The sequence below is a fragment of the Paralichthys olivaceus genome, chromosome 16 (genome assembly GCF_024713975.1).
Source record: "Paralichthys olivaceus isolate ysfri-2021 chromosome 16, ASM2471397v2, whole genome shotgun sequence".
In the NCBI taxonomy this organism is placed as follows: Eukaryota; Metazoa; Chordata; class Actinopteri; order Pleuronectiformes; family Paralichthyidae; genus Paralichthys; species Paralichthys olivaceus.
This window is the reverse complement of record NC_091108.1, coordinates 20333010-20354884: the sequence shown is the minus strand read 5'-3', so window position 1 is coordinate 20354884 and position 21875 is coordinate 20333010. Positions and strand designations below refer to the sequence as shown.

Sequence of the window (21875 nt, the reverse complement as noted above, 5' to 3'; positions counted from 1 at the left end):
TGGACCGTTAAATATTTTTTACCGGCTCTGTCAGTTTTTTACTGCTCCTCTCTGTGTCACTATGATTTGCGCTGCTCACTGCCAACCAAGTCAAGCCCCATCATCTCCTCTGGATCTATATAATTTGTCCAAGTTTACAAAGTCTGTTGTTATTACCCAGTCTGAGTTTACACACGTGTCTGATCACACTGTTTGTGTGTCTGAGGGCGAAGTCAGGACGAGCGGAAGTATGAATGAATGCGCAGCTATGAAGACAGTTTTTACTTATTTATGAAAAGTATCGATCATTATGTGGTAATAAGTGTTAGTATTGTAGCATCTTTTCATAAAAATCAAAGTTTAAACTGTAGCGGGTCAGAGTTGTCAACCTGTGTATGTGTTCGCAAGTCAGAGCAAGAGGGAAAGAGGCAGAAAGAGAGAAAAGTGAGCAGCAGAGTCAGGCTGTCAGTGATATCAATAATAGTAAAATGATATCGTCCTTATCTTAAAAACTAACCTTACCTTTACCATAGTTTCTGGGACTACGCAGTTTGTTTATAGTTATCTACCACTTAGTGATGAATTTGGCCCAGGACAAACGTGATCACTATAAACCGTTTCAACTGTATAAGGGTTTACCCTTTGAATACTCTCAGTACATCATCACAAGGAACTTTTGGTTTCTTCAATAGAATCCTGATCGTCAACTGGCCTGAGTGGTGTCTGCAGGAGTTTCTGTCAGGCTGTATAAGGCCCGTCATCAACATTGCATGGAAACAAACAAAGCAAAACATCTGTAGAGCACTTGCTACAGCTCAGTAAGCACATAAATAAATAGAGGAGACTTTATGAGAAAATGAATCTGAAATATTAAAGGTGAAGGCTCAAAACTAAAGTAAGGCCATTGCTGACTGTTACTGAGAGAAGAGGATGAGCACACAGCAATGAGAGCGCATCATTCTAGGTGCAGATAAAATCCAGATGTTACTCCTACTCATTCATTTACATTTAGCCACACACAAATGTGGACAAAAGACAAATCTGATTATATTCATCCTAACTTTTCTTGGGGTAGTAAATTGGGTTAAGCAACTCCAGTCCACAAGGTGGTGGTAAAGCAGCTGCAGCAGTTTAGGAAAGATGAGGTTTTAGCTTGAGTCAGGTTTATTTAAACCCTTTCTCACTGCTGCAGCTTCAAATTACAATACAGCTTTCACATCAACAAAAACAGAGATGAAAGGGAAAACACACATTAGTAAATCAAGTAATATGAGGAAACAAGCAGAAGAGGAAGAGGCAGAGAATGAAGAAAGTAAAAGAGACAGCTACTAAAAGAAAACAGAGAGAGATGAGGAGACACTCATCTCAGACTAGAGATCTCATGACTGGTAGTGATGTACGCTGATCATCAATCTATGAGTCAAAATTTCAGATAACTATAGAATATGCTTCATCTGCGGTGAGACTGTTCTGTAAAAACCAAGCTACCAGTGTGAGCAACTTATTATGACCCACATGTTAGAAGACCTCTAGCAGTCGTAGTATTTATGGCACAAGCAAAGGAGTAAGTCAAAACACGTGACTTTCCCACAGGTGAAAACATTGTTCCTATTATTTGCCATCTTTCTTCAACCTTAAGTGTGAATTTCTTATGACATGAGAACATAAATTTGGGAAATGCTTATTTTAACCCAAACTCCAATCTTGTCATGAAACTAACCAAATTGATTTCTTGCCTAAACCAAATCAGACCATTACCATTCCACAAACCCAACTAATTGTTTCCTTGGCAACAAAAGTCCAGCACACGTGCAACACGTGCGCTCCTATAGGTCACATCCGTGGGTAAAGAGACATGAGAGTTATATTGTCGGACTTGGTTCCTGCAGTCACATCATATTACTGTTGCCATTACTGTTGCGCTGCAGAAGCAACATGTCAAAATGTGTGTTTGCTCCAACATATTAATCATTGATGTTGTGTGACAAAAAGCTGTGAATAGCGCATCCTCAAGTAGCAACTTACTGTCTGAGTGGGATTCTGTCAAGTTGGAATGAGTGAGGCAGTGGTGACAGCTCTGTGCATTTTAGAGACAAACAGCATCATAGCCTAAATCAACTATCCATCCTCTGTTCTCCCAAAACCCAAAACGCTCCTCCAATGGTCAGTGTCTTTTGTACAAACTACAATCCAAAACTCAAGAGTAACATCCTTTATTTCATTTTCTGATCATATGAGGATCTGGAAACAAGCCATTGTTTCCAGATCTGGAAACAGTACAAATACATAATGTTTAATTCATCACTGTATAACTGAAAACCGACATGAACACAGTTCTACTTTTACAACCTGTACAAGACAATCAGCTCACTTAAATGTAAAGAGCTGTAAAAACCACTGTGTTGAGCAGGTACTATATAACAACAAATGTAGGAGACATTGACACTGATGGATGATAGAGATGGTACATTGCAACATAGAGCAGCCTCCCCTCGACACCCATCAGTATCAAATTACCTCTATACTGTTGAAGAAGGAAAGTGCTGGACTCCAAATGGATCCTCCAGGGGCTCAATCTTTAGCCCCTTGATTAAAATCTCATCTCATGTGAGTCAGTGGTGTATTGTGTGCTGGACTGAGGAGAAGTGATATGAAAACCTCTGAGAAACCCTGTGGTAAAAGATCTGCTGTCAGCTCACAGCCTGTTCCACAGTATCAACAGGAACACAGCCTACAGGCCCAAATAGTCACCAGGGTTTTAAATAGTCAGGCCGAGGAAGGGACACACACACACACACACACACACACACACACACACACACACCGCCGCAGTATATGTGACCTGCTATTGGTGATCATCATCATACCAGCTGTGCATTGACATGTCAGCCGCTATGTGAGAGGTTATGACAAGCTGGTGGTTTGCATGCAACTGAGTCTGATGTGTCACCTTTGTTTAGTGTCACATACGTCAAATCTACCAACATCGTATCCAGCTATATGACGCTATCCGCTCTCCTTCACTAACCTTCATACCATGTGAGAGCAGTAAGTTATGAGGCTGTACGACATCTACATGAGATACAAGGTGATTTCAATAAATTGATCTTAGTGTCGGGAATGACACAGTTTTGTTTTTAATGAACAACACTGAACTAGTTTACTCCATATAAATGGGCAGATCTATATCCACACCATGTCCATCTCCTCCCCTTTGTTATGTACTGTGATACATAGTGCGCGTAATGGTTTCTTAATATACATTGTAAATAAAACTGCAGGGAGTTTACTCGAGTGTGAAAAAATAACCCTGCTGATGTTGATTCTTAGAGCTCCGCCCATTTGACTCCGTCTTGATTAATATCCCGCCTCCGAAATTAATGGTAGTGAAGCGTTGGTATTATTTTGTCACAATGACCAATACTGTTAGCATCTAACACAGGAGGTGATTATTACTTATCTATGTGGTCAGACTTCTAACGAATTAGAATTTGACCAACATGGCCAATGTTGATCAAATGTTGACCAGTGTCATTTAGAGCTGATGCAAAACTCTGGGCTGCTACAGCTCTGGGCTGTTGTATGTCGAACACTGACAGCAAGACAACATTTAGCCCACTGGACCGGACTGGGCCACTGGCCGAGAGACAAGTGTATGTGTGTGATGGTGAGGATGCTAAAGCACTGCAGGCTGACAAAGCAGAGGAAGGAGTGGCACAGAGAGTGATTGAAAGAGAAATCAAAAACCCGAGTTTGGGAAAAAGGAATAGAGATATAATGAATGAATGCCACTTCCGGGGACGGCAGAGGCAGGCACCGATTGAACAGGGTGTTTTAGCTCCAGCTTCAAGCCCTTTGCTTGGAAAGCTACTAAATATAGATAAGTGATATCTATATATTTATTGCTGCACAATAAAATAAGATAAGATAAAAAACAATATAATAAGTATAGTAAAAGCAAATAAAACAACAATCGAATGAAAGAAGAAGAGGAAAATCAAAGAATACTAAGAGCTTCCCAATAAACTAAAGATGAGTTCACAAATCAAAGCCTTTGGCATATATAACAAGCAGTCTAGCCTTTAAAGACTCAGCAGAGTGAGAACACTTAATTGAAAGAGATAAACTGTTCCATAGCTTTGGGGAGGCTAAGGCAATTGCATGATCACACCTTAGCCTCGACCGAGGTACAGCCAGGAGCTGTTGGTCTGAGATATAAGAGATCTGGGGATGGAAAGAGGGCAAATGAGCTCAGAGATGTACTGGGGCACCAGGACATGTAGGGTAGTTCCTCCACAGACAAAAATGTATCTTAAAGAAGCCCTCACTCCCTGTTTAAATCTTCAACAGACACTAATGGGGACATACCGCTCTTGGTGTCCTTTCCATCCAGTAAGGGTCGGTAGTCACTCTTGGAGACTGTCTCTGCCACTTTGTCATCGTAGCTCTCTTTCTCCAGCGAGGACATGAAGTCCCTCTTCAGCAGGGCCTCGGCAGGGGCCCCGCCTGGAACCCCACCTCCACCCCCACCTAGAGCATCTCGCAGGGTCAGGTCCATAGTCCTGGTACTGCAGAAAAAAATGGAGAAACAGGTGTGATTACATTCATTCTTCTTGGCTTATTGCTATTGGTTTATCTTTTTTCCCACTCCACTTCACTTCACAGGCTCACCGTACGTGTCATTGGTGTGAGACTGACCACTTCACACCTTCTTCAAACCCAATTCAGATTACTATTTCACACAATTTACAGAGAGATGGCAGGTGCAGTCTGATAATAACAATCCTCCAAGAACAAAGTAGACATCATAGACTACATCCATACTAATACGTTATAACATCAAGATGAGCGTTTTAGTTCCGTATCAGAAATAATCTCCGTCCAGAGTAACACACGTGAAAACACATACCACATTACATTCACGCACACTGTGTGTGTGTGTTGGTGTTAAACAGGAAGAAGATTGTCTGAGAATCAGAAGCAACAATGGTGAAAATCAAGGGCAGGGATTTCTTTTCCTGAACCAATGACGGAAGTGAAACTGTTACTGTAAGTATTGACAATGCTTAGCATTTGCCGCAGGTAGTTGAGTTGAGTTGACACTGATAAAACCCAATCAGGAAGCAAACATCAGTTTTTTTGCCCCTCCAAACTAAAATCTCAACCCTGTGTTTTAAACTAAAGGTTTTAGGAGCTCAAAAACGTAGCAACAGTGATGTGTTTTGAAATGAAAACATATTAGAGTGGCTGCAGCCGTACTATACATAAAGTTTCTGTTTCCAGTGTTTCACTCTCTCTTGCGTCTGTTAATTCACTTCAGTAAAACAATGCTCTTCTGTGAAATTCATTTCTTTTCAGTATGCAAGTTACAAAAATAATCCTTATTCAATAGTAGTTAAGAGCATTTGTGAATGTAGGCTCAGAAGCAGGAGAAGTGAGATGAGAAAGGAAGGTTCAAACAAACAAAGAGATTTAAAGTGAGCATAGAGGAGTTTCCCTGCACAGCGACAGTCCAACATCTCAGTGAAGCAACAACAAGCTAAAAAGCAAATACTTGGAGCAGAGGGGGACTGTGTCTAGACTGAATCAACTTGTATAGAATGAAACTGGCTTTTTACTATCTCTGCAACAGCAAACACTTAGTCAACCTAATTTGTACTATATGTACAGTATATATGACCTAACCAATAACCTGCAGAGGCTGGGACAAATATCTGTTCTTGAGAACTGAGAAAAAGAATAATTCCATAACCTAACAGACTTTTGATACGTTTGATAAAAACCCTTTTTATGATGCACTAGAGGTGAGTCTGCAACAGGAGCTGCCAGACAGATGAAAGCTGGGGGTGGAAAACGAGAGGAACCAGCAGAATGAAAAATGGCTGAGAAAGGAGGAGGACTAGAGGAAGAGAGAAAGTCCGCCTGACGAGCAGATCAGCCTCCTGACCTCCAACAGCTGCAGGTGCAATGCTTCAGCTGATCCTCTCACTGCAGAATAACAGCTAGCTTGTTGCTCAGTGACAGAGAATTTGTGTTTGAATGCCGAACGAGAATATTTGTTTCTCTTTTCAGAAGCTTGTCAAACACACAAAACAAGTAGGAGGAAAACAAGACAGAAAAATAACAGCAGAACAATAGCAGAAAGGAAGAGTAGATGGAGAAGACAAAAAAATATAAAGGTCAAAGAGGAGACAAAGATGAGTGAGGGTAAAGAATTGAATGAGAAAAAAGAGGAGAAGCCAAAAACAGCACACATACTAATACTTCTCCAATAATAACCATGTTTTTCCTTTCCTACCTTCACTCCCCACTCCTCCCTCACATCCATTCCCACAATCCAACCCTTATAACTGTTTCTTCTTGTGTACGTTTTACATATTGCAAACATGTAAACAGCTCAATACAGTTCTATTGAACTGTAGTTGAAAATAGGAGTCAATATGCCGTTCCAAAAGAGTTGGTTGGAATTTTTCATTTCATATTATGACTCGTTTCAGGGATTAGATTAGTTTTACTACCATAAAGAAAGCACCGGGTTGACAGGGTTTACTCTGAGAAAAGTGAGGGTCAAGCCTAAAGTATTATTTTTGGATCTGATTGAAATATCCTCTGATGGTAAAACCCCTGAAACAACTGTGTTCAGCACTGTTCTGGAAACAAAATAAACCTCTGGGCATCCAATGCGCTAAAACCAATTGTACTGTAAAATAATACAATCTTGTCCACATTTTTAGATGTATGGTTTATACTGTATGCCCTTGTGTTTAAATTGAGGGAATGCCATTTAATGTAGTTTCAGTCGAAGGCTGACTATTGCATATTTATCTTTAACTTCCCAGATGAAAAAATTAGGATAAATCCTAAGAAAGAGAATCCCTGAGGGAGGAGCAAAACCAAAGTTATTTATTTTGTCACCACATCTCAGTGTACAGTACAGCTGTTTACTTCATTTTATGGACCAGACTGAAACATACCTTTTCATTTAGTAATAGTAAAATGTATATTCACATTTCTGCACTCCTTCCACTGAATTGATTGTTAACACATCAAATGTCTTTTTAAAATATTTCTGATTCCATTGACATTACCCAGGACCCTTTACTGCCTCAATTTACCATCTCAAACTTCTCAAATCTGCACATCATAACATTTCCTTGGGCCCTTAAAAAATACGGCCAAGAAGTATGAAGCCAATAACATGAACGGTTCTCGAGATTCTTTGGCCACATATAGACACAGACACAGTGACAGACAGACATTTCTGGAAATAGTAGATAAATATGCATGCATAGATTTACAGAAAATGCAAAGCTCCAGACTTTGTCAAAAGAACACTTATACTGTAGCCGCATGAGGGTCCTTTAATGGGTTAAATGCTGCTCTGAGATCAAATATAAGGAGAGTTATTGCTTTCACTACAGTATTGTTCTAATTAGTGTCACACACTGTTGTATACTGATGTACATGAATCTATATTTACATTTATCAGACGCAAATACCCCAGCCTTTCTGCCACAGGAGCTGTGATGGAGTTATTTCTGAAAGAGCTGCTGGGCCAAAGTGAAAAAGTAAATCTGCTCATATGTCTGATCTTGACATAATCTTAATGACTTGTCAATGACTTGCAATGAGTGTTTGTGTTTGAGTTACACTCCATTACTCCTGCCAAATGCCATAAGCACAAAACATAAACTGGTCCCATCTCATAGACAGCATGACCCCTGAACAAACTTTCCTTTCTCTCTGCGGTTTGTGTCTATCCCTCCATCCACCCTCCAAGCAAACAAGCTGTCATTGTCTTGTGACTGTACCGAACACACACACACACACACACACACACACACACACACACACACACACACACACACACACACACACAATGCTCTCAATAATTTAATCTTTTCAATAAGAAAATGAACCAATCCTAAATTGGAGCTTCCTACCCTCCATTACCCTCCTGGCCTATTATTCTGCAATATTTATCGCTCCACTGGAGAGGTTTCATAAGCTGCAATATTCAGAAGGCTGGACCTGCTGCTCCATGTTTTCTCTCACCCATTAGGCCTGCAATTACTCGCAATGACATTTTTTGGTTTACTTTCCATTTAATTTACTTTTGATGACAGGAGAATATATTGCTGAAACTTGTGACCTTGTTTTTATTGATTCTTTTAGTCCTTTAGCAACCACATGGAGAATGGACCTCAGCAAAGCCCATAGTACACTGGATAATGAATACAGGAACAGGAAGAGCTTTGTGATGCATTGGAGACTTCAGACTGGGCTGATTAGTTACCTCCTTCAGGAAACTGGTCTTCAGAGGACACTACATTGATATGCATTCATTTTCTTACTCTTACTCCAGCTCTTACCTAGGACCTAACCTCCGAACACCTTCAAATGTAAAGATTTACCTAATGTGGATGTTTAGTCCCCATAGGGAAGACATGTCTGCTTGATGTGCACACAGATTCAAGTCGTCACAACATGAGTAATACCAAAACCACATACATTCAGACAACAAATAACTACAAGTTTGTATCTCGTTTCATCAACCTAGCAAATAATTGACTATTTGTGCTTTGTGTTTGTTTCTACTCTCTGGTTGTTGAACTCTGTATTAAACTACTATTATATTTGAATAGATTCAATGAGATTGACTTTTATGAAATTAAGCTAAATACCCTGAATTACACCTTCAAATGACACTCATATGAATACATCCATGTATAGAAAACTGAAATTGTGACAGTGATGATGCATTTAGTTTGGAGTTGGAATAATAAGTCTATTACTTAATCAATTCATAAAGTCAATTGAAGGTAAAATATTATCAAATAACTCTTTAAGCAATACAGCAATAAGCTCAATATATTTAAGCTTAGGTTAATGAGTCTTCCTGGGTTTGAAGAAACTGTGAGGCAACTGGTTTTCAGCTTTTCTGACATTTTTGTTGATTAGTCGATATGTCTACAAAATAAGCGTCAAATGAAAATAATCATTAAGTACAACAACTCACTATGATACTATTAATGTCTTAACTGCAGCACCATTGACTGAGTTCAGGTCAGCATGAACTTGCTCAGAGAGGCAAAGTAAAACTAGTGCAGTACTTTCACAGAGAACACAACATCAGCAGAGCTTGAAATGATAACTACAATATGAATGGCACACACAAACATTGCGTAACTGGTGGTCAGCAAAAAGCCAAGTGTGTATATGTGTGTGTGTATGATAGACAGAAAGAGGGAGACAGAGAGAGAGAAGGAGAGACAGAAAGAGAGAGCGAACGATGGTGATGAGGAGGAATCGTCGGACAGCTGTTGCACTCCGAGGGATTAAAGACTATCTCTGTACCCACAATCCCCTGCTCCAACATCCACAACCCCTCCCTCTCTGAGTAATCATCTCATCCTCCAAAACACTGACAGTTATCACGCAGAACACACACACACACACACACAAAATTGTTCTTCTATCTGTGTGAGGACTCTTATTGACATAATGCATCCCGAGCCCCTGATATCCAAACTTTAGCCATCCCAGCTAGAAACCTACCCTTATCCTAACCTAAACCTAATTCTAACCCGAACCCTAAAACCAAGTCTTAATCCTTGAACAGCTTTTTGAATGAGGACCGGTAAAAATGTCAGATCTATCATGGAAACTAAAAGAAAGAATTAACATGTGAAGTTCAGGTCATCCATTAACCTGAGTGTTGGTAGTTCAGTCTGCATTTTGAAGAACCCTTGGGCAAGATACTGAGCCCCTATTGTTGGAAAGTTCATTTTTACCCAAACCCTGATTATTTACTAAACCCAAGTTGTTTGACAATGAAGGTCTAGTGTGCCTGCTACCAATGGGCACATGCAAATATAACGTTTTTAGATATAAAGAGCCCCTTCTATCATGAACAAAACAACAATTCATACAATTTAAATGAAACACACCAGTGAAAACATCACTAGGATTATTTTATATTCAATTTCTGCCAAAAATCCCTTTCACCTAAATCTTACACACTGAACCTTTAAATCTAAATATTAAATAAACTACAAATAGTTATCATCTGCCCAAATTCTCATTGGTCACACAGTCACTGTTGTTAAAGTAGTACGAAAAAAAGCCGTTCATCATCCTCCTTCCAGGATTCAGTCTGTTTTACGAAAATTAAAAACAAACAAAACAATCTTGTTAAAAAAACATCACAAGTCAATATCCTTTCACAACTCAACAGAAAACAGCTGTTGTGGCTCCACATTATGATGCGAGTTATCTTTACAACCGTAGGTCAGTCTGGTTCAGTGGTGAGTCACAGAAACATCTATCTGCAGAGTGTTGTGTTAATGATGCTACAGCAGTGAATGGGGGGGGTTAGTGACCCTGGGAACCTGCTTCCTCCTGCTTTCATCAACTCTCTTCAAAACCATAAATCTCTTTTGTTGCCACATCATGAAATGGATTACCTGCTATTTTGCCAACTAGCCACAATATATCATGCTTTATGACACTATACGTATATTTTAGTGTCAACCAACAAGACATATTTTTACTGGTGGACTTTATGAGGAATGTATTATGTAAAGTGGCACAGAATAAATTCATGTGGCCTGATGAACAGAGGAGCAAATCAGTTTCCTCACAGTTCTGACCTGACTGAAGGACACTGCAGCTTTCAGTAATCATTTCCAGCCCCACTGAAGGTTCACATGTAGTGCAAGAGATACATAGACTTCAGGGCACGCTGCAAAAATAACTGTCGCCAAGAAAAGGAGTTAAAGGTTCAGTGTGTAGAATTTAGTGACATCAAGTGGTGAAGTTGTATGTGGCAGCTGAATACCCCTCACATCACCCTCCCCTCCGAAACATGACAGAGAACCTGTGGTAGCCTACAGTTGTTACATTCTGTCACTCAAAAGGTGTTTGTCCAGTCTGGGCTACTGTAAAAAAACATGGCAGCCTCCATAGAGAGGACCCACTCCAGATGTAAATATAAAGTATTTAAATATAAAGGCCCATTCTAGGATAAAGAAAACAACAATTTTTACAATTTGGATGAAACACACTGGTAAAAACATCATTAGGATTATTTTATATTTAATTTCTACCAATAGATCCCTTTCACCTAAATCTTACACACTGGACCTTTAAGATAAGGGAGATGATCACTGTGAATCTGATACAATACATTTGACTTGACTAACAAGTACTACTGAGATAACATGAGATAATAATTGGACCCTAAATCAATTGTATTTTCACAAGCATTCATAAACATTGATTATTTCTCCATCATCACACAACTAACTGTACATAAGATTAAAATCTGAGCAGATTGCAACAGAAATAAAACTGAAGCTGGTCAAAAAATGTACATTGTCTATCAAATGTGACTTGGAATCAGAACACAAGCAGTAAAAAAAACAGTATATCACGATCAGCGTAAACAGAACTAAATTGGAACTCTTTTATCTACTAAACAGTCCCCTTAAATTCAAGATGGACCAAAGTCAAAAAGTCTGACAGTCTTGAATGTTATGTTGAAAGGAAGAGAAAAGTAGTACCAGCCTCATTCTTCAAAAAAAATGTGAGCGTTTTCTTTACAGCAGGTTTTTATTAGAAATGTAACTATTTGTGGTACTCAGTAGAGCGCATACCTCCACAAATAGTAAATGTAATCAACTGCACCAAATTATACACACTCATAGATATCAGTCTTCTAATTATGCCTGATTGTTTTCATCAAGATCCATCAATTACTCCCCATTATATCAGTTAAACAACATTAAAAATAATGGTAGAATAATACTATATCTACCCCCTAATCAAGATATTACATTTTATGTATTCTTCCCTGACATTCCACCAAGTTTTATTCCTCATCTTAAGAAGATTAAATATTAATTTCATCTGTGAGGTTACATCGAGAAGTACTACTGAAAATGAGAGAATGTGTTGATGTGGAAGGCAGAGACACGCAGAGGAGAAATGGGAAGCCTAATTTAGTCAACCTGGGCATCTGAAATGTATCTGGGAGTCCATTAGCGATTTCAGAGAAATGTTTGAACCTATATGGATCTCATGGAGAAAGTGTCATCTACCCTTTCCTTCTTTGCACGTTTGTTTTTAAGTTTTATTAAAAACCCTCCTCAACACACGTTGGAATCTGAGGGGAGGGATTCAGTGTGATGAGAAGATAAAAAGTAAAACAACTCAACTAAGGCTGAAACTATGTTTTGCATCCTTCAGATTTGTTGCATCTAACAAAGTACTGTCATGGCTGCCCAGACAGTTGTCATGGTGACTCAGCAGTTCCTCAGACACATGCACACAGACACACACACACACAGACACACACACACACACACACACACACACACACACACACACACACACACACACACACACACACACACACACACACACACACACACACACAGTGTTTCTGATGAGCAGCAGGTTGGATTACTGCTGACACTACACACAACCTACTTCATGCACATACAGTACACACAGCATCAAACCAGCAGTGCATCTGATTTTGTCTCTCCAGATGCAATTCCCCACACCCAACAGACACTGTACAGCATTAACCCTAGTTCACCACCACACTGTTTGCACCAACTCATTTTATAATGCGGCTGAACATCTGCCAGATAAATTCTCATTTGACTTGTTTATGGGGGGTCATGGTGCTACATTAATTGCCACACTGATTGATTGCGCCTGATCGATGTGGCTGTGTGACGATGGATCTCTGGTGGCATGTCAGAAATGTTTCTGTGCTGTGTGCAGCAGGATTTTCTTTGTTGCAGCTGTCAAAAGATCTGTTCAAAACTGTACAGGGCCTGTGTTAATATTATTTACATGTTGCAGCCTGGACTGTGCTGTGATATAAACCTGAATCTGTGGACCCAAGTTTTTCCTTCTCCTTTTTCTTTTTCTAGTAGAATTGCAAAAGTGACCTGTGTTCAAAGAGTTTATATTTCCAACCCTCTCCCTTTGTGTCTTTGTTTGTTTACCAGGATAACACAAAAATTACACAACAGATTTCCATAAAACTTGGTGAAATGATTGGACAACTTTCTTTCATACTTCAGATATTTACCTGATATCTATGAATCCAGACAATTTGGTGCAACTTTAATTCATTCAAGGGGACTGATGGGGTTGGTGCTCTACTGAATGCCATTTGTGATTTGTGGGTTTGAATAATATTTTGTTCTAATTGTCAATGGAAAAACAACAACCAGGGATTCCATGGACAGTGTGATGCTTCTGTTCTATCAGTCAGTTTGATTTTCCACATCAAAAACATAAGTAGTATTTGTAATTTGTCATTTGCTATAATTTAAATTTTGATTAAAAAAATCTTATTATAGAATATGATAGAACATCAGGATCCAAGTGTCTAGCTTCGCTTTCCTCTGAGTGGCCAGCCCATTTCACCCATCATCACATCTGCCCTTTTTAAATAGTCATTTAAAAAGATAAATAATGCAGGTGAATAACACCAACTCTGTTATCTACTAAATGCACCAACTCACTAAAAGACTGTGCCCATGTAAATAAACAGACAGCATATCCAGCTGCACAGACTAATACAGGAAGGAGACATTTTATTTTAGGAGCCGCAACTAATCGCTCTCTCTTTGAGCTCTACTTAGCGGTGGCATGGAGTGTACATAAGAGAGTGATTTCACAGGACTCCAGGGGCACATCCAGACAAAACATTAATTAAAACAGATGTATACCCTGTAGTCCAAGATTTATAGGCACAAAGAGCTCAACATCATGGTTCCGGAAGTAAAAATCCCATTCCTTATCTGAATATAGAAGTATACAAGTTAAGAGATTGTGGAGCAATGTTATTTGCTCCAGTGGAAGCCACAATACTGTATGGTATCAATAGTGTTTTATGAAAAATATGTTTTATTCAATGTCATGGAAAGTACTCCACTACCTAGAATCCTCAGGTGTAAGTGTGACATCTCTGATTGGTGGTGCTCACTTTTACTAAGGAATTTTGACCATAACCACCAAAATCAACAAACCGACAATACATTTACCAGAGAGCAACCATTATTTTCTATGATTGCACAACACTTTACAAGTGACTTAACTAAACAGTATATGAAACACTATACTAATAAAAACATACAAGACATAATTCACGAAGCACGCAGGAAGTTGGTAGAAAGGGATCGTTCTCAATGGATTTGTTTTGCTGTGAATCAGATGCTTTGTGGTCATGATTAATCTCGTAGCTGCTCAGCCTCAGAGCTGTTGTGAGTGTGCAGTAACGGTTACACTCTATAGAGGCTGAGAGGGTAACACCACTGACACAATAACCAAATCAGAGAGAACGTACCTAATACCCGGTTGCACATCATTTTTATTTGTTCGGTGTTCCTCCTGTTTATTCGGAATCTTGTTTCATTACTGTATCATTGTGTTAGAAAATAGTATTTGTTGTATGTGAGCATTTTGTTAAGGATTTTCTAAATATATAGTAAGTGAGAGTGTAGGTATGATAGCCAGGTGGGAAAACAGAGTAGTGTTATTCACCATCCTTCATGTTGGTGAGAGGTGTGGATGTTTTTTTCTCATGCATCCCGTCAGATAAAATGCTTTTGCCTAAATGCTATAGCAGCCGATGTTTAAATCCAAATCTCACTTTCCCCCCCATGTCTATCTTACTGCTTGCAAATCCATATGTTTTGGTCATCCTGCTCCCCGGCTGTGCATCTGTCGTCTGCAGATCCTCTTATCTCAGGACATCCTCTCTGCAACAAGCACTCAGCATCACAACTGTTTTGTGAACATTAAAGACTTTAACTTCCACATTCCATACAGCATCTTTATGCTGGTTTCATGGATGAGTCTACACATTTCCTGCAGAGATAGCTGATCAATGTTGTGCTTAACAAATGACTTATACAGTCAGTGTTGGCCAGTGAGGTGACTATCGTGTCTGTTTCATTGGATAACTGGTTGGATAACCGCCTCTGAATGGCTCACTGCCTGAAAAAAACGTTAACCATATCTGGTTGGATGACTGCTAGCCTGACTTCCTGCCTACAGTGCTTGGCTGGTAATCTGGGAGGGATTGCATGTAATCCCACCAATCCCTAAATCAGAAATCATGGCATCATCATTATCACAACAAGCATGCATTAGAACATCTCTGATAATCCATGAAGCTCATTGCTCGTAGTCTTTAGCATCAGCAGTTTGTCGTTACTCTATTTCAACACACTAACTTTGGCTCCTCATAGATGTGCATATTCCAGTGTAGCTGCTCCCACGACCCATTACACTGACCACCTTGGTCTAACTTGATTCACCAAGCACAGCTCTACAATATCAGCCTTTCAAAATTAGTTTACATTGTCAAACTGAAGTCAAAGTATGAAGTCAGTTTCAGCTGCACATAGCTTCAACCCTCCACTGTAGAATACAGTAGCTTGCTATCGTTTAATTAACAGTTAGCATGATTACAATGTTTGTTAAGTTTAACATGTTAATACTTGTGTACCTACTGATTCCAGTTTAGTATGACAGTTATTAAATGTCTTTCTCGTGGTTCCTTGTTGAATGCAGTTTTTTTCTTGCTTTGAGTATCCGAACTGAACAAGGCTACGGTATGTAGACTTACAGTGCATAAGGTCATTAGTTATTTAGATTTAACTGCTGTTAAATTTAACTTGGTTGGGATAGCTCTCTTTCATCGCGCAAATTTACAATTGCTCTCTAATGGAAAGAACCGTTGAAAATATATATTTTTTTTAATTCAGACATATGTTGCAGGGACTACTACATTCATGTTGCTGGTATGACTGTATGCATCACAAAGACTGCTTCCAGACAGACTGATATTATCTGTAGGGGCAGTATGTGAAAATGCAAATGGCTCAGTTAATTGCTCCAGGCATTGTCCAGAGTTTTCCTGACAGCCCCTTAGTAAAAACTCTAATAATAACAAGATATTGTCTGAGTGAGCCCATGTGAGAATACACCAGGATTTTGTTTACAGCAAGCTAGTGGGCCTGTTGATGATGTTTCTACCATACAGGAGATGCAAAACTGAAAAAAAACCTATAAGAATACAAATGTTTCGGGATGAAAAAGAGGTACTTTGAAGATACCGGAGAAGATGCCAAATTGGAAAGACAACAAGATTCGAGAGCTTTTGCTGATGTGGGTCAATGCTGGTGCTGATGTGCTGTAAACAAAAACATGTGATGTCTGCAACTGAATTTATGTGCCCTGCCTCCTGCACGCTCTACCCACAATTTCCTGAGTTCATGTCTGAAAAGAGACGTAAATGTGGAGTTTTAGGCATTTTTTTGTTGAGCAGCATTTCAAATGATAAACAAATGTGTGGTACTGCTACTTTCATGCTGTGTATTGTGCAGATAACTGTTGTTTGCTCAGCATCTTCCTTGCAAAACACAAACAACTGTCAGACAATGGATTCAGTGCTTTGTCTTTACAGAACCACAACCACCTCCATCTGACTACCATTTCCAAACTCAGCACTTACAGTATCACTTTGCTTTAGCACCTTGCTTCTATTGCTTCTCTTTTTTTTTAACAACTAACATATGTACGTTGGACAGATTCATGTGGTCTGGACGGGCGGGCAAGTGTGTGTAATGTAGTAAATGTATTTGCCAACAGCTTGGATAAATTATGCAACAGTTTAATGGACTCATTTACTGCTTCCACTGTAGAAAATGCAGCAACACCTTAAGCATATCTGAGATAATGCCCATAAAAAATAAATTAAACATTTACATCAAGTCATTAAAAAATGATTCCAATGTTAAGATTGACCAGATGAATGATAACAGGTATCATTGATGACATGCTCAAGTCACCTCGGAACGAAATCTGAGAATCTGAACAAATCATAACAAGCATACGGTCGACAATACAGACGTGTTTTTACTGACTTCCAGAGTCTATGTCCAGGCTACATTGCATTTCTAGGATTTATTTAGTTTGATGTCATAATCCCATAATTTCCTAACTGAGTAAATCCAAACTTACTACTTGCCTATGCTTTCGCTCATATACCGTGATAAAGAGGGGCATGTTCAATCACTTCCTAGACAGAGCAGATACTGTTGAGACAGCTGTTTAGAACATAATCTTGAAGAGATACTAGAGAAACTAGCCATTATCATGGATAATTATTTTATGCCCATGTGAGATTTTTTTGTTTGTTGAATCCTATGCTTGTGACTCAATTGTTTTATTTAAATTCAGAGCAAGTGAAAAGGGTTTTGCAGCAGCTTACAGAAAGCTTCGCAATGATGGGGGCTGTGGCTTGTGCTGCAAACAGACTGGCCTTTGCCTGGAAGGACTCACCAGATGATATAAGGTACATGGCCACCTTCAGGGACCACCATCAAGACAAATTACAACATTTCCAGGAAGTGAAGGACAAACACTACCTCTGTCTCAGTACAAGGCCATCAAGACCCTACAGAGGAATCTGAGTGCAGTCCGTTGAGCCTTGACAGAGGAGACAAAGATGAGAAAATGTCCAGAGGCACACACAGATTTGCGGGAGGTGTGCCCCAAATGCCCCCTTTCTACAGAGGAATGCCAAATGGGCACATCTATTCATTAGATTTTTCTATATAATTCACTGAAATGAGGGTGGTTTCCATGTGAGTAAACAGCAGGGTTTTTATTAAACTTTGGTTCCTGGCACAAATCAGACTCAGAGGAGCATCAAGGAAGCTGGAAGGACTCCACTCACTGTAACTTTACTGGGGCATTCAATGTGGGCCAATTAACTACTGTATGTTTCACAACACACATACACACACAACAACAACCAGGAATAGATCATGGGTCTACAGGCAAGAGAGTATGAGTGTGCCAGCCTCAACTCCAGCTGGAGCCTTCTTGTGGTCGTTAGAATAATTATCCCCATTTTCAGTCAGATGAACAATACTAAGAGCACCACTTTTGAAAGCACAAAAAAAATTCAAATTTAAAAAGGCCTTTGAAACCAGCTTCAAGGAGAGAACCTGGCTGCCTGCCTGAGGATCTCTGCTGTGGAGCACTTGAATATTTTCAATTATCAACTAGCTGATCCCCAGAAAAACAATGTTGTGATAATCAGTTCGCATTTTACTGGGAAACTAAATCCCCATTTTACGCTCTGTGAGGCAATAAAATGATTTCTCCAAATGAATGAACTATTGATTGATTGATTGATTGATTTTGTTAAGTTCAATTTAAACATAGTTCAGCTTTCAAAAATAAATATGATCCTATGATCCATTAAATGTGTTGGGGATGATGGATTGTTGGCTGGTGAGCAAGTTGAAGATGAATTGATAATAACAATAGTGGTTAGCAGTTGTAGGTTGTAGTTTCCAAACTGACTTAGAAATCAAGGCCAACTCCTTGGTTTTTGTTGTACACTGAGCAAAGGATAAATATGAAACGGAATTTCATATTTTATTTTGAACACCTTTTGTATGAGACTGTCTTAAAGTAAGTCCTTGGTTGAAAAAAGCTTGCTGGGAATAATTGTTTGGTTTGTAGTTCTTTTCCAGCCTTGTACTGCAGCCTCTTTCTGTTCATTCCCCTTTTTCCCTCTGATGAAGCCCTTTGTTGTGTTGGCAGAGTGTTTGGGTCATTGTCCTGCTGCATGAAGAAGTTTGGAGGCAATTCTCTGTAAATTGGCAGAGAAAAAGTTTCTGTAGACTTGGGGATTCTCTCTGCTGCAGCCATCATGAGTTACATCATCCATAAAGATTAGTGAGCCCGTTTCACATCAGCCATGACACCACCTCCACTGAGCTTCACAGATGAGCTTGTTTCTTCTGGATCATGAGCAGTTCATTTCTTTCTCCACACTTTGTCCTGTCTGTCACTTTGGTATGGCTCATTAGGAGCTTATCAGTCTAGAAAATGTTGCTCCAAAGCTTTTGCAGCTCTTTTGTGTACTTCTTTGCAAATTCTAATCTGGCCTTCTAATGCTTACTGTTAATGAGTGGTTTGTATCTTTTGATCTAGCTAGCCCATATATTTTTTCTTCGGAGGTTGGTGCTAATGTGACTGGATGTTGCTCCTGGATTTTTCTTCTTCAGTCAAATAGTTTTTTTAGATCCTGGGATGTCACTACCCTCTGAGCAGGTTTTCTCCGCAGTGAGTCTCTCATCAAATTCACTAGACTAACTCCACCAAACTCCATGTGGACATGTTGCCATTTCTAATTGAAACCACTAGACAATCACGCTGTTGAGGATGGCCTGTTTATGGTGGAGGATTTCTATGGCTCCTTAATGAACTCTCATTAGCACCAACATGTCTGCTTGACAGTCATTAGAAGATGCACAGTTTATGCAGATTATATGCCCAGTTCTGCCTGCCTGCCTAGGTTAGTGAAAACATTATGGATATTTTCAACAGTGAGTCCACTCTCACTGGCAGGGGGGGGAGAGAGAGAGAGAGACAGAGAGAGAGAGAGAGAGAGAGCAAGGAGCATTTCACACATTCTACAATGAAGCAAAAGTGGTGTAAGAAAATTCTGAAACATTGTCAAACTGTATTGGGACAAATTAGACTGTGGTAGCTGCTACAGTCAAGGTAAATAATATCAAATAATCTAGGCCTATTGATTAGTTTTATTCTGTTTTACTCTTAATATGTTGCAGACACTTGTCCGAACTAAATATAACATTTTCAGTTACAGTCAGTTAATGCGCTTCGGCTTTTAGTTAGAAAAAAACATTAATGCACTACTTCAGTCTCCACTTTGACATGCATATGAGAGTAGCCAATAATTCAAACCAACTCTGAATAATATATAAAAATAAATAACAACAAATAATATTCGAGTATGTATCATCTGTTATGTCATGTGTTATCAGAATTTTATTTCATTTTCAACCGAATCGCTGAACATCTAATTCTGCCTCGCCGTTATGTCAAAAGATAAATACTTAAACTCGAGAGGTTTGATCTCCTGATTAAATACAATGTGACTGACAGTAAAAAGGCAACAGGTAGGCAGAGCTGGAGAGACAGAAGACCAACAAAAGAGATACACAAGCATGGAGTGTCAGAGAAGATGACTGTGACCTCTTCAACTCTGCAGGATGCAACAGAGCCTGCCAACACAAAACATCATGTAATTCACACTTCTTCTCTACACCTGCAAACTTCCACAAGATGCGGAACATATACGGAACATGTCAGGTTGACTGTGAAGGAAATGTGTATTAGCTGAAGCACAGAATGTGTCTGTTTTATGTAACAGTGCAGCCATGTGTCTTGGCTGAACATTTCTCAGCGTTGCATCATCATTGAAGAGCAGGGGAAGTGGATATAGGATAGATACTACAATGTTTACACAAACTTCAGCACCAGCTTTTATTTAAAGGGGATGATTGAAAATGCCCATACACCTATGTCTCGATATTACATTTCAGAATCTTCGGTGCATTCGTCCTCCTCAGTCACAGCACAGGCAATTTCAGCTGTGAAATAGACTGAAGACTGATCCATTTTGCGACAGACACTGCCACAGAGAGAAAGAGACGAGCATTGGCGGAACAATGTGTACTAATCCACACTGAGACAGAGGATGCACTGTACGTGTGTGTCTGTGTGCACTCGTGTGAATGTGTGTGTAGCGTGGGCTAGTGGGGGGTGGGGTATTATTGTATAATGGCAGATTTAGTCCCTATATAGAACATAACACAATCTTCCCAAAACTGGTGGAGGGTATAGGCCGTGCAACTTCAGAAAAAAGAGCCTTTATATAACAAAGGCCTTGTAGCTGTGGAGCTGCACCTGACTGCCTTCGACAAAAATGCACTGCTACTGTAAACACAGACAAGTAGATCAGCCCCAGTCACTGTCATGGGTCAGTGCAGGTCACTCATGCAGGATTATTAATATTAAAATGTGAAATGTCATGAGATGCCATGAGGCCACACTGCAGCCATCACTGGTCAGAGGTGAGCACATGGAGCTGATGCAGGGCTGCCATGGAGATATCTTTGAACTACTGTATCCCAGGGATAGTACAGGGGGGGGGGGGGGGGGGGTACCATCCTGACTGCGGCACCACCATAACAAAGAGACAAGGATCCACGGAGCTCTGCATGAGACCCCCGCCCTCCCCCTCCTCCTCCTCCTCCTCCCATCACCCCTCACACGCCCACTTCCCTCCATCATTAAGATGGGAAACACCGCGCACCATCATCCGCCACGCAGTGGACACACAGGCCCGTACTCTCCCGCAGCACCGTCCGGATAACACAATCAAACACCACATGGATGTTCATCATTCATTCACAAGCACGGGGCGCAGGATGGCGCAACGCGAGGATACAGCCACGATCGCGCGATGACACACGACGGATGTGGTTTTCAATGGTACTCACCGTTCAGCTGCGTCCCGATCCTGTGGCTGAGCGTGTGTCAGAGTGTGTGTGACAGTCAGGAGTGTGTGACGGTGAGAAATGTCTCCACCTTTCTCTGTGAACCAGGCAGACTGGTGCCCACACTCGCACAGCTCCCGCCCCCCTGGACCACCGCCGCAGCCAATCAGAAGCGAGGGAAGAAAAAAAATCGGAATCCGCAGCAGGCAGCTGGTGATGCCTTCACGGGCCACCACAAAAAAAACGAGAGTTTTCACTTTATTTGTTTTTTTTCGATTTGTGGAATCCATTTTAGCAAAGCCAAGGGATGACAAGCCCAAATCAGGACCGTTCCAACATGGACTCAAGGAAGTTACATCAGGTGACACAAAACTGGGCGTCACAATGATTAAACACAAGAATACCCATAGTCATTGATGTCATTATTAAACAATCATCCATAACCTGCCACCAGGCACCATAGGAAGCCATCGCCTG

The 21875-nt window shown here is 40.1% G+C and overlaps 1 protein-coding gene and 1 long non-coding RNA gene across 6 annotated transcripts in view; one reads left to right on the top strand and one right to left on the bottom strand.

The window, feature by feature from the left end:
• Positions 1 to 21756, bottom strand: part of map4l (microtubule associated protein 4 like) — an 89016-nt gene extending 67260 nt beyond the window's left edge. For 3 of the 5 annotated variants that reach the window (XM_069510893.1, XM_020105176.2, XM_020105194.2), the window contains exons 1-2: positions 21402 to 21755; positions 4348 to 4547 (exon numbers count right to left, since the gene is read on the bottom strand). In XM_069510893.1, coding sequence (XP_069366994.1) covers positions 4348 to 4547; positions 21402 to 21688 — 487 coding nt within the window. In that variant the 5' untranslated portion in view covers positions 21689 to 21755. Of the gene's footprint in view, positions 1 to 4347; positions 4548 to 21401 lie in introns of all 5 variants that reach the window. The other 2 variants (XM_020105185.2, XM_020105203.2) reach the window with 2 other exon arrangements.
• On the top strand, positions 4861 to 6705 carry LOC138405194 (uncharacterized). The gene is made up of 3 exons (XR_011238877.1): positions 4861 to 5028; positions 5782 to 5941; positions 6052 to 6705. It is a non-coding gene; the product is annotated as an uncharacterized lncRNA (long non-coding RNA).
• Positions 21757 to 21875: the final 119 nt, after the last annotated feature.